Source organism: Notolepis coatsorum (assembly GCF_963971535.1).
Source record: "Notolepis coatsorum genome assembly, chromosome: 18".
NCBI classification, from domain to species: domain Eukaryota; kingdom Metazoa; phylum Chordata; class Actinopteri; order Aulopiformes; family Paralepididae; genus Notolepis; species Notolepis coatsorum.
Genome location: NC_140182.1, coordinates 55936993 through 55951188, shown reverse-complemented (window position 1 = coordinate 55951188; position 14196 = coordinate 55936993). Strand labels below are relative to the sequence as shown.

Here is a 14196-nt window from a genome sequence, read left to right as displayed (position 1 = left end):
ATAACCTGTAGAACCAGTAGAACAGTCGCACCAGTGGAACAAGTGGTATAACCAGTGTAACCAGTGGTATAACCAGTGTAACCAGTGGTATAACCAGTATAATCAGTGGTATAACCGGTTTAACCAGTATAACCAGTGCTATAACCAGTATACATAGTATCATCGGTATAACCTGTGTGACATGAGGTATAACCAGTAAAACCAGTATACCAGTATAACCAGTCCTACCAGTGGTATAACCAGTATGATCAGTATAACCTGTGGTATAACCAGTATAACCCGTGGTATACGTATAACTCTGTTATGCTACGTAAAAGCCAGCCAGTCATAAGACTAGTCAGGTGAACGTTTGGAATGGAGACATGGAGAAACAACAGCAACCTAATTGCTACAAAATAAGAATAAACAGAAAATAATAATAATAATGTGATTCTGTTATTTTATGTTGTGTAAAAGTATAATCTACTGCATTTTTTAGATGAACTGTGAGTTTTAAAGATGTTTTAAAGTTGAAGAACCAGTACAATGATGTTCATTCAGTCAGAAAAAGGTTATTGTGGAATGTTACTGTAATGTCAGGAGTGTTGTTTTTATCAGCGTCAAATGTATCATTGGCTAACTGTGCCAGCAGGTGATAAATACATGTGCTATGTCACTGTTGCTATGGATGTTTCTGAACCACTAAAATTAACTAAATTGTAGCAAGTAATTGTCATTACTTGTTAAGACTAGCTAGCTGATAATATCATTTACAACTACTCACAACTGACAGACTAACTGATGAGCCAATCAGGGTACCCATAGTAGATCATGCAATGTTTTCAGGGAAGCAGACTGGATATCTGAAATGGCTTATTTCTGTTGATATCCAGGGGCATACCGTTCTAACGTTTTACATACCTTCTGTAAAAAAACGTTTAACAAGATTGAAAAACATGATTTCCATTGTACTGAAAAAAGAAGATCCCGGTTGCCATGGTAACCATTCCAAGGACTCTGTGGCAACAACCACTGGATGGCACATACATGTGTAGAAGGGGTCAGGTCTCGTTAGTCCGCTGGCGGCAGAACGAGACGACGGCTCTTCAGACAGCCTTTGTCCTCCTCCGCTACCAGACCGTAGACAGATCACATCGTTCTGGCCGACAGCACCCGCTCCTAACCATGACGGCCATGACGGTTATGCTCTGTGCGTAGCTGAATTTGTGGATGAGAACCAGACCGAACCACACCACCACAGAAGTCTGACTGTCGTATAGCTGTAGTGTTCTCACCCGGAGGCTGTGGTCCATGTGCTGCCCTGCCTTTGATTCCCTCCGTCCTCCCTTTGAAGCGCGGGGTCACGTCTCACCGTAGCTCCATGGTCTCCTGGCCTGCTGATCAGAGCCATGCGTCTGGAAGGCCACGGGGGCATTTGAACTCAACTGTGTGCCGCCAGGCCGTCAGGACTTTACTGTTGTCGTGGTTCTAAGGCCTGAGGGGCCTGCGCAGGGCTCACATGTGCCGGAGCGTTACCCAGATGAAATAAATAAAAGACAGCACTGTTATTTATGGCACCGGTCAAAAGCATTGTGAGGTATAAAGTATCTTTTATGTCTCGGGGAGAATCTGAGTTGAGTCTTCATAATGGATGAATCTAATAACTGACTGGTCGTCGGGGGAGAAATCCTGGTGGGTTGCCTGCTCTGTGGGCCAGTTGAGCAGCATGTGATACAGAAACAAGAGCGAGAGAGGTTCAGAGCAAGATTTTTCGCCAATGTTTTTAAACAGGTAGGACTATTTCAAAAGATTTTGTCCAAGACATTTTCCACTAGTGATGATCCATTAAAAGTACATTTTCCCTCTCCCCTCCCCTCTGAACGAACTACCGGATGAAACCTCAAACTGAAGAACCATATACGAACCATAAGTCAATTTTTTATTATTTTGGACAGCCCATTTTGCAGTTGTGAAGTTTATTAATCTGTCTAGTTTAGTTAGGATGTCTATTTTCTCCCATCTCTGCTTTTCTGCAGCACTACAAACATGGGAACTCTCTAACCCCCCCCATCTCTCTGAGTGCCTGTCTCGTAGTACTGACCAAGGTGATGGATGTCTCGGGGTCTTGGCCAAGATTGCAGTGACTGCTCTACATGTACTACCGAGGCCATGGATCAGCTCCTTACCGTCTTCTGTCCGTGGTCTGTCAACATGGTTTGTGGTCTGTCAACGTGGTTTCATTGCTGGGTTAAGTACTTCTATTCTATTCACATAATATGCTTACTTCATATATCTATTCTATTCACATATATGCTTACCACTTGTATCTATTGCTATGTCCGCCCACTACAATCACGCGAGCTGTCTAACGCCTGATGAAGGCCGGGAGGATGCGACCCTCTCTGCGTGCCTTCCTGTCTCCCTGTCTCCGGCGGTCTCGTAGTGGTGACCGGAGTGCTGGATGTCCCACGATGATGTCGGGGAGGTTGCGACCCTCTCTGCGCCGCCCCCTATCTCCCTCTCTCCGGCTGTCTCGGAGCGATGACCTGAGTGTTGAACGTCCCGTGATTAAGACGGGGAGGACGCGACCCTCTTTGCGCCGCCCCCGTGCCTCAAATAGATTCGCTATCAGCTCTATCTTTAATCTTTCAAAATGTTCAGTTGCTATCACTATCAGCTCTATCTTTAATTTTTCAAAATGTTCAGTTGCTATTGCATGCACTCATATGTGTTTCACTACACACATGAGTGCATGCTTACCAACTGTCAGTCTGCAACACTACTATCACCGACATCTAAGAAGGGAGATCCCCCCTTGAATGACCCTTCTAAGGTTTCTCTCCTCACTGCCTGTGGTGCATTTTCCCCTATTGTTAGGTTTTAGTGAGTTTTTCCTTACCTTCGCGTGGGGTATGTCTGGGAGTGTTTGCATGCATTCATTCATTTATTTGCATTTATTTTAAATTTGTTGGACCCTATGGTGTTCTTGTTTTGTTCTTGATTTATTGTTATGTTTCTTCTTGACTTGTTTAAAGAAGACGTGTCCGGCCCATGGGGACATTAACGTGTGTTGTCAGGCCTTACAAATAAATTTGATTTGATTTGATTTGATGATCTAAATCACTGGAGTGTGAATGTGATATGTTACAAGAAACGACTCAACGTCTACTTTCTTTAACTATGAATGCACACAATACTCTAACTTACCATATTTAAATAATAAAGTTTGAAAACATTGTTCCTCTGAAAACCTAAAAAACTCTGCACATGTGCGCACATATCGTGTTGTTACGAACTGGCTCATATCGTGTTGTTACGAACTGGCTCATATCGTGTTGTTACGAACTGGCTCAAGCTCATATCGTGTTGTTACGAACTGGCTCAAGCTCATATCGTGTTGTTACGAACTGGCTCATATCGTGTTGTTACGAACTGGCTCATATGGTGTTGTTACGAACTGGCTCATATCGTGTTGTTACGAACTGGCTCATATCGTGTTGTTACGAACTGGCTCATATCGTGTTGTTACGAACTGGCTCAAGCTCATATCGTGTTGTTACGAACTGGCTCAAGCTCATATTGTGTTGTTACGAACTGGCTCAAGCTCATATTGTGTTGTTACGAACTGGCTCAAGCTCATATTGTGTTGTTACGAACTGGCTCAAGCTTGCAACAAGAGTGGGGAGACACAGGCAACCAACTCTCAAATAACAAGATATTTATTCCACTACAAAGACAAAATCCAATAATGTGTGACAAACAAATGACCGGCGTGACGTCTCAGGAGGAGAGCACCGCCACTAACAAAGACCAAGAGCAAATCCAAATCCAAACAAAGCTACTGGCGTCTCAGGAGGAGAGTGGACAGCTAATGTGAGGCTAAAATTGCTCAAATACATTATAAAATGCAAGTACAGTATGAAGAAGAGTAGGACATTCATTTGTCTGCTTTGTGAAAACACCCAACATCCAGTAACCGACTTTCCCGAAGAAGGTGAAATAACAGTTATATATCGTATTTGCTTTCGCGTCCCGCTCTGAGCCTTATGAGATACCCCTTATCTCCTATGATACCTACTGTATCTCCCACGAACAACTACATGCACCCCACCTGTATGGGGCCCCGCCCCCATGGTGGCACCGCCCATATAACTGTGACTCTGGTCACCAAAACACCCTTCCTCTATTTTCGTCCCAGCGTAATGGCTGCATGCACCATACGTTAACTAGCAGGATGAAAAGATTAAGGAAGGTTCGTAATGTTGAGGGCTTACCGGAGGATTGTTTTTCCCTGGATTCTCCGGAGCTTGTTTCGACGACGCATGAGACCTGTGCTGGTGGTTCCTCGGCTGACGGCGACGGACCGAGGGGCAGCGTACAAGGTTTGACTAACGGGTCGGCTTGTACAAAGGTGAGGTCTGTGTCAGTAGGCATCGATGTCGGTGTTGGTCGTGCTGTGGAGTATGTTTCGGCACCAGGGCCGGGGCGGCTTGGCGATCGTTCCACTGTAGTGGGCGATGTCCTGGTGATCCTGGAACATGCTGTTAACGCTAATGCTACTACTGCTTTTTCTGCTGACACTGATGTTGACGCTGGAATGTCTAATAATCCCCACCGCGGGATTCCGCTTTTCCCTCCTCTTGCCAGCTTCATTAATGAAGGTCAGTCGGTGGTGGATGTGGGGGGGTTCGCTGAGCTCTATTTACCTTTTTTACGGGTGAAGGGGCTGACAACGGGGTGCAGGCCGGGGGTACCTTGGCTAAGCAGCCAGGTAGCTTCTTTTCTGTGGCCAGGCGGGGATGAACGACGTTCCGCCCGGCCGATGCTTGATAGCATATCGGCTCGGAGGGTGGCAGTATGGACGAATGAGTGGTATACTGCTGCAGGATGGCATTTAGCGGCGGCCAGCGTTATGGCTCAGCTGGCTACTTTCCTATCCAAGATGGCGTCGGGTTGTAGGTCTTTGGGTCCGACCGACATTGTAAACGTGATTCATGTTTGTGGTGTTATAGAGATCTTGACTCAGTCGCAAGCTATAACTGCGGGGAGGATTCGGATGCTATCGACTTTGGTTGTTAGGCATGCTTGGTTGGAGCAGTCTCCTCTTGGGGAAGAGGATAGGTTTTCTCTCCTCACGACTCCTTTTTCCACAGATAGTCTTTTTGGGCGTTCTGTGGAGGCGCAGGCGGTTATTGATCTGGGTCCTACACCGCCTCACGCTGTGCAGCCAGAGGTGGGAGCACGGTCTCGTCAACGACTGTGGCGAGATCCTCGACAGGCGGCCATGTTTCCCCCGCCAGTGGTGCCCTGGTTGGAGAGTCAACAGGGTATCGCGAGGCCGACAGCCTTGGCGGCCGAGGGATCGGCCATTTTGGGTGATTTTGGGTTTGGTAAACCAACCCGTCGTCATTTTGCCACGAGCAGCCCGCTCCCCGTTCAATCCGCTCTCTGTTACCCTCAGAAGCGGGGCTTTGAGCGTTCTCCTTTGGCTGCGGGCCGCGAACCTTCATTGAAGCGTATGCGGCCCCATTCTTCGCTTCTCATGGGGGCAGGGGCTGACACCCAGTTGATGGCTGAGCCTGGGTCTGTCCGTGAGAATGTTCCGTCGTCGCGTGGTTCCTACACCGCAGGTTGTGGGTGGGTGGAACCTGGTGTTACAGCTGCCACTAGCTCCAGTGGTCAGCAGGGGGACTCGGTGCCTCTTCTGTTGAATGCTCAGCAGGGGTTACCCTGGCTTCGCCCTCGCCAGGCGGGGTATCGCGCTGTTGCCTCCCACTCCCGTCAAACCGGCAGTGGTCTGCAAAGGAGAGGCGAGCGTGATTTGAGTGGTAGCAATATCACTGCAGGGCTTCGGCGTGTAGGAGCCCATGGGGTCCTCATGCCTTGCGTGTCTAGCTGCGGAACAACTCCTCAGCATGCGCTGGAGGGGTGTTCAGGGGGCGAGTGTGTGTCCACAAGTTTGATGACAGCTCCTCCCGTATCAAACCGGCCCTTTCTGTCGGGGTCCCCCCTTGGGTGCTTTGCACGACGGGGGGGACCGGGCCAACTATCTACTGTTCCTTGCGGCCCAGCGTCAGTTGACGGCGGGGTCGCTGTGGGATTATATTCACATATGGCGACGGGAATGCCCTGTGAGTCAGTGGATGCAGAGAACGTTAGAGGCTGGGCTGGTTTTGCAGTTCACACGGCCCCATCCTCCGTTCTCAGGTTTGGTGCCGACCCTATTATTAGGGTCAGACGCAGTGACAGCCCTGGCCGACGAGATCCGATCTCTGTTGGCGAAGCAGGCCGTCATTGTGGTCCCGAGCGAGGACGCAATGTCAGGCGTCTACTCCCGTTATTTTCTGGTGCCCAAGAAAACAGGGGGGGTCAGACCTATACTGGATCTGTCCGCGTTCAATCGGTTGATTGTAGCGAGACCGTTCAGGATGTTGACCGTCCGACTCCTTCTGCTTGCTGTCAGGAGGGGGGACTGGTTTACCTCCATAGACCTGAAGGATGCGTATTTTCACATTCCTATTTTCCCTCCTCACAGGAAGTTCCTTCGGTTCCTGTTTCAGGGCGTAGCGTACGAGTACAACAGAATGCCGTTCGGTTATTCTCTGGCTCCCCGCACATTCACCAAGTGCGTGGCGGCTGCTCTGGGGCCTTTACGTCGTCGGGGGATACGAGTCCTATTCTATCTCGACGACATTTTAATCCTCAGCCGTTCAGAGGAGGTTGCCAGGTCTCATACTCGGCTAGTGGTGGAATTCCTCACCAGCCTGGGTTTTGCTGTGAATTGGAAGAAGAGTACACCTCTTCCCAGTCAACAGGTGGAGTACTTGGGCTTGACATTGAGACCCATGCTTGCGACCCTCTCGGAGCGGCGTCGGGAGGATCTCCGTCGCACGCTCGAGGGTCTCCGTCTGGGAGGGATGGTTACGGTGCTGCAGGTGATGCGTCTGCTGGGCCTTATGTCAGCTGCTCACACGGTGGTTCCTCTTGGCCTCCTCTTTATGAGGAGGATACAGAGGTGGTTTCTCTCTTTGAGAATAGATCCGGTGAGGGGCAAAGGGAAATGGTTGACGGTTCCTTTTTCGATATGGGGAGATCTCGCCCATTGGATTGGCTGGGTATCCTCTCCATTGGGGTCCCCATGGGCAGCAGGGGCTTACACGTCACGGTCTTCACCGACGCCTCTCTCACAGGTTGGGGAGGGATGTGTCGGACCCATGCAGTGGGGGGCAGCTGGACAGGTCATGCTGGCCCGGCTACCCTGCATATCAATGTGTTGGAGTTGAAGGCGGTTTTTCTGGTCCTCAAACGGCTCCACCACCTGGTGGTAGGCAGGCACGTTTTGGTCAGGACGGACAATGTGACGGCGGCGGCGTATATCAACAGGCAGGGTGGGACTCGTTCCGCCCGCCTGCTCCGGGCGGCGCGCGAACTGTTGCTATGGGCATCCCGCAGGCTGCTCAGTCTGAGGGCGCTCCACGTTCCTGGTACGGAGAATGTGGGGGCGGATATAATGTCTCGGGGCGGTCTTCGTCGCGACGAGTGGGAACTCCGCCCCGACATAGTCAGACAGATCTGGGATCGGTTCGGGGAGGCCTCGGTGGATCTGTTTGCGTGCCGACGTTCTCACAAGTGCCCCTTGTGGTTCTCGCTCAGTCGAGCAGATCATCCCCCCTTGGGGGTGGATGCCTTCTCGACCTTTCCGTGGCCGCCCGGTCTTCTGTACGCCTTCCCTCCGGTACAGCTGTTGAGTCAGCTGTTGGAGCGGATACGGAGGGAGCGCAGGATGGTGATCCTGGTTGCGCCGGACCGGGGCACGTCAGTGTGGTTCCCGGTCTTAATCCAGCTTCTGGTCGCTCCTCCTTGGGTCATTCCGTGGTCAGCGACGGCCCTCTCACAGCACAACGGAGTGTTTTTCCAGCCTCCGGTGTTGGGTCAACGCCTGGTGGTGTGGCTGGTGGGAGGGTGAGTCTGGAGAGGATGGATCCCTCGGTGGTTGATACCATCCGGTGTGCGCATGCTCCCTCCACTGTCGCGGTTTACGCGGGCAGGTGGCGTGCGTTCCAAGAGTGGTGTAAGGGGGGGGGCTGGGACCCAGTCTCCTGCCCCCTGGATGCTGTTCTGAGTTATCTCCAGTCTCTTCTTGGTAGGCTTCGACGGTGAGGGTATATGCGGCAGCTATATCCTCCTATCATGAGGGTTTTGAGGGGACTGTTTTGTTCAGCCACCCTCTTGTGAAGCGTTTCCTGCTTGGCGCTCGACGCGTTAAGCCGGTGCAACGCTCCTTGGCTCCGACTTGGGATCTTCAGTTGGTCCTCGGTTGGTTGTCCTTGGCCCCGTTTAAGCCTCTCGAGCAGGCGCCTTTGGGACAGCTGTCCTTCAAGACCGCGTTCCTACTGGCTGTCACTTCCGCTAAACGCGTAGGTGAGCTCTGTGCTCTCTCGGTACGTCCAGAGTGCCTGTCTTTTCGGACCGATTGCGGTGCCACTCTGCGACCTAATCCTGCTTTCGTGCCTAAGAATATCCGGAGTTCCTTCCGCTCCCGGGATATTGTGGTTCAGGCTTTTCGTCCTCCTCCTCACACTAGTGAGTTAGATGCGGGCCTTCACCTGTCATGTCCAGTCCGTGCTTTGGGGATTTACCTCAGCCATACTCAGGACTTCAGGGTTACCGACCAGCTTTTTGTCTGTTATGGTGGGGCTCGTGTTGGTAAGGCACTGTCGAAGCAGCGCCTGTCCCATTGGTTGTGCGAGGGTATTACCCTCTGCTACACGTTGGCTGGGCAGGATCCCCCTGGGGGCATCAGGGCGCACTCCACTCGTGGGGTGGCTGCCTCTGCCGCTCTCCTGGGTGGGGCCTCGGTGGAGGACATCTGTGCTGCGGCTTCATGGTCCTCCCCGGGCCCCTTTGTAAGGTTTTACCTCATGGACATGACCGGGGGTTCTGTCTCCCAGGCGGTTCTGGGGTCTGTGGCCTTTCCTGCTCCCCGTCCTTCCCGCTCTGCGCAGCCCTGAGTTCCCTCTTGAGGGATCTTTTCCTGGGACGGGATTTGGCGAGGAAGGGTGTTTTGGTGACCAGAGTCACGGTTATATGGGCGGTGCCACCATGGGGGCGGGGCCCCATACAGGTGGGGTGCATGTAGTTGTTCGTGGGAGATACAGTAGGTATCATAGGAGATAAGGGGTATCTCATAAGGCTCAGAGCGGGACGCTCAGCCAATACTAATATAACTAGGTTATCTACATAACCTATCGTTATATATCGTATTTGCTTTCGCGTCCCGCTCTGAGCCTTATGAGATATGGGGAAGAGCGGACGCGAGACCCGACAAATGTACCCCCTGAGGACCCGTAAGCCCACATCAAGGGGTGCGGGGAGCCCTGTCACCCCATCCTTCCTAATGAAGGGGGGGCGCAGTCAACTCCACCTGAATGCGAACAAGAGGGAACTAGAACCCCTTGAACACACCGTACAGGCGGAACCACGTGTGACTCAACACACTGTGGCCCATACCCATACACTCCTGCTATCGGTTTCCAGGTAGCACAGAGCCCGATTACAGAAGCATTGGGTTGCACATTGAGTGCCACACATCGCACTGAATGGGGTCTAGGCCATTTATTTAGCTCCAGGATAAATCTGAGACACTTTATTGGATACTCAAGTCAACTGATGTGGAGACATGTGGAGAAAACTTGAAGGTCAACCGTCTGTGGTAGTGAAAGGGTTAACCTTATGTAGTGTGGTCATGAAAGGGTTAACCTGTAGTGTGGTAATGAAAGGGTTAACCATCAAGATTCAAGAGGTTTATTCATCACATACATACACAAGACATATAGTGAAATTAAGGTGGCCATGCCCGCTTCAATTGTGCAAAAAGCGGGTATGGCCACCTTCATTTCACTACCTTCTGTAGTGTGGTAGTGAAAGGTTAACCTTCTATAGTGTGGTAGTGAAAGGGTTAAGTAACTTTCTTCTTCTCCTGTACGTGGCTTCCTCTCCTTCTGTTGCAGCCCTTTTCCCAGCTGCTGGGAGAGTGAAGAGGGGGATGGCAGCCATGGTGAACCCAACCTTCCAGAAGTCCAGGGATGATGTACATCTACTTTTTGAGGTGAGATGTGAAAAAAATCTAATTTTGTGGTGGGAAACACTAATTAGGATTTACCCTGCAAATATATTGTGCCCCTATATGAAAGGTTCCATTACAAAACACTATACAGGTGAAAGAACATTGTTTCTGGAATATTCTAAAAGCAGAAAAGATTGCCACCTCAAAAACCTGACTTTTTGGTTCCCAAATGTTGAAGTCAGAGGTTCCGTGTAGGATTGTTAGTAACTGTCTAACTGCATATATAACTGTTTCCACTAGAGGGCGCTCTAGGCGGAGCCACTCAGGAACACCACCAGGTGGCTGGCGAGTATAAATAGAGATGTCTCCTCCCATTCTTCCTCTTTCCCCCCAGCCTCTCAGTGAGAGGAGAACTCTAGAACTGCTGCTCTGCCATGTGAATAAATAAACCACGCCAGTTAAAGGCTAAAGATAGAAACCATGCCTCTTGACCACATTATTGTCGCCCTATAGCCGGATTCTGTCAACACCAAATGTAACTTTTTGGTTAAAATATTAAACTTTTTGGTAATTTCTTTTTTTTACATTTTACAAACAATTATTTTATCAGTAATATTATTATTTGATAACTTTCATTTTTTTAAGATCCCAATTAGGAGGTGTGGCTGTCTTGAAATGAAAATGTTCTTGACTTTCAGATCCTGCTGTCCGGGCTGCGGTTTCGACACGACGGCAGCCCGTTCCAGGTGAAAGACGCCGAGCTGGCGTCCCTCCGAAAGACCAAGAAGCTGGAGGTCATATGCGAGGACGTCCTGCCCAGAAAGGTGACAGACATCCGGCGGTTGACCTCTGACCTCTCCCACCGCGTCGGTCACCTGCGTCAGGAGGACTTTGAGCGCACATTGCTGACGATGGTGTACGTCACCCAGCGGCTAGCCAATTCCACCGACGACCACCAGAGGGACGTCTGGGCAGAGTCCTTTGTCAGCTTGTACAAAGCCATTAAGCAGGATCTAGGAACTGACTGACTGGATACCATTGTTGCTGAACAAAGAGGTTAAAGCTAGAGTGTGCGCTCCCTATCTACACAATACAGACAAAGTGTTCCCACACCACCACGCCATTAGAGGCAAATTCTGAGTTTTTTCTACCCAGAAGACAACACGGCCTCTTCCTCAATTTGAGATTCAGTGGTGGTTGGAAATAGTGATGGGGATCTGTAAATACATCAGGGCCTCTAAGTGGCGGTATACACATGAGAACAGCCAATCGCCCCTCTACTCACGTTGTAGAAGAAGATCCTCTGCCTCATATACACCACTGCACTTCCGCGTTACATTGAAATCAGGGAGGAGATAGCAGGGGGAGCATATGAATGAATGTGGATGAGAGCCTTGATGTAAGTGGTTGCAGCTACGGCTGTGGGGGTGCTAGAAACATGATCGAATAGACTTTTATGCGCCTGAGTTTCCTGAACACGGCGCGACCCATTCCTAATCGATCAGAACTAAATCGGCCGAGATCAAGTCCCTTTTCCAGCACCTACTCCCCATACACATGCGCAGATTGTCAACGGAGTCTGGGCGACGCGAGGCGAGGCGCGAATGAATGTGGACTGTTCCATCAGAGGGGGGAGCTTCGGTGGCAGTGTCCTTTCAGCCAAACGGGAGAATGAAAAAATGATCCCACTAAATGGCCAGACGCGTCTTATGGCGACATCTACAATTACCTCATTGAGTCTCCAGGTAGACTAATGTTTATATTTAAGTGCAGTGGTCTATAGCCACTCACACTACCACCGAAGCTCCCCCCTCTGATGGAAGTCCACATTCATTCGCGCGTCGCCTCGCGTCGTCCAGACTCCGCTGACAATCTGCGCATGTGTATGGGGAGTAGGTGCTGGAAAAGGGACTTGATCTCGGTCGATTTAGTTCTGATCGATTAGGAATGAGTCGCGCCGTGTTCAGGAAACTCAGGCGCATAAAAGTCTATTCGATCATGTCTCTAGCACCCCCACAGCCGTAGCTGCAACCACTTACATCACGGCTCTCATCCACATTCATTCATATGCTCCCCCCGCTATCTCCTCCCTGATTTCAGAATCCCGGAAGTGTTGCGGTGGTCTATGGCATAGGACCATGAGGAACAGGAAGTGCTCACTCTATGCTCTCTATGCTATGCTTTCACTCTATGCTAAACTCTATCTATATGTGGCTAAACAATGGCTCCATTTTGGATGGTTGATGTGGACGAGAGAAAAGCTTTCGCTTGTGAAAACGCCCCTTTGATCTCAATGACAAATACTACTTTGAGCAAAGACAAACTGTTGCTACTCCCCATACGCTCTGAAGCTCTGAGCTGGACCTGACCGAAATAGACCTATTTTTGGACGCAAGGGATTGTTGCAATTTACAGTGGTCTCTAAAGTTCCAAACGCACCTTTTTAGTGCAGAAGAATGAATGACGCCATGTATTCATCCGTTTGTAATTCTACCACTGGGTGTTGTTTGTACCGACATTGCAAATGGCCAAGGAATGAGTCGTCGTGCTCTGAAATTTTCAGAGCTACTGTAGATAATGTAGGAGTCTGAATGGTGCGACTCAAAACTGACTTGTACTGGCATTAAAGTGTGCATTTAAATCTTTAGATAACTGTATAGTAGAAGTGCTTGGCTTGATGGTGAAACAAAGACGGTCACAGCTACAGTTGAGGTCCAACATGAGGTCCCCACCTGGAGCAACATATTGGAACCATAAACCATTGATTTATTGTAGTCTAATCGCAATAGCACAGGAACTTGCAATGATGTTTTTGAGATATGATGTAGCATAGGAAGTGAGATCATATCTCTTGATTTAATATGCACCGAAACATACCAATAAACATCTCAGATTTATGTACATCCATGTTTCGCTTTCAAAAATCTGTTTATATTGTATACAAGCACCCTGGTGATGTAAAGCTAAGGCTGAAGATAGGCACAGAAATCAATGTGTACACATGAGTTCTTTCCCAGAGTACCGAGTTTAGTAGAAGTCACGCAGTGTGTTGTCAGTAAACACAAGATAGAAAACATTAACAATTTACAACAAGATACATCTCACTTTGCTTACGGATTCAGACAAACCTACACAAGCCAACACTTACCTATGGCAGAAATTAGCTGTCTCTTCCTTTCCCATTTACCAGTCATTTTGTATATATACTGCATGTGGGGTTATAATGTTCCAATTTCTAAAAGCCAAATTGCTAACCCTAAATGACCGGATGTTGCAGAGAATGCATTGACACCACTGACATTGGGATAACCTGATTTGCAATGGTAAGTTTTGGCAAGAGATTTTTCCTTTTTTTAAATTGACGCTTAACATTCAAAATCCCTTGACTTATCAGAGAGAGAAATGTACATACTTTGTTCACGAATCAATTTGTTCACGAAACAATTTACAATAAAATAACTCTGCACTGTGCTGTTACAGTACAGTGTCTCGGGACAAAGACACAAGGTCCACGAGAGACCCAAACAAATGTTCCTCTTTCTGACTTAGGGACTGCCAAGCAACCACCTTCAGGAACCACTTAAAAGCACATACTGTACTGCTTGTTTTTCCTTCTTAAAGGTGCTATAGATAACATTCAGCCACTAGATGTCGCACTAGAGCACCAGCATGTCGTTTATCCAATCAGTTGCATTCCACGTGGGGAAATGGGAAGTAGGGAGGGGATACATGCACATAACATGTAAACAACTAAATACATTTTGGACCCACCAAGATTTTTTAAATGTTCATTCAATTGTTCATTAATCAATATTTTTGGGGGGAAATATATTTCATATTTTATGCCATACCTTTGTAAAAGCTCTGTGGATTTATTATTATTATTATAATTTTTAACAAATCGACATAAAAGTCTATAGCACCTTTAAATAACCTTTAAACTTCACCCACATGCTGACCTGTTTGTCAAGCTACACCAAAAAAAAAAAAAAAGTCAGATATAAACGTATAATTCCAAGGTCACACTACCGGTATGTATGTCAACTATCCAGCAGGGACCACTCAAAAACAGCCCCACTGCCTTGATCCTCTGCCCGGAGTTTGAGAGACACTGGTGTCCTGGTGAACTCTGAGACCAGTCCAAGAACCAC

General features: G+C 48.9%; 1 protein-coding gene across 1 annotated transcript in view; it reads left to right on the top strand.

Annotated features, from left to right (window-relative positions):
* The window catches only part of LOC311244753 (protein FAM180A-like), a 45417-nt gene extending 34027 nt beyond the window's left edge, over nucleotides 1–11390 (top strand). Inside the window, exons 2-3 of the mRNA XM_084334433.1 lie at nucleotides 9990–10087; nucleotides 10744–11390. Of these exons, the coding sequence (XP_084190559.1) occupies nucleotides 9990–10087; nucleotides 10744–11073 (428 nt within the window). The 3' untranslated portion in view covers nucleotides 11074–11390. The remainder of the gene's footprint in view (nucleotides 1–9989; nucleotides 10088–10743) is intronic.
* Nucleotides 11391–14196: the final 2806 nt, after the last annotated feature.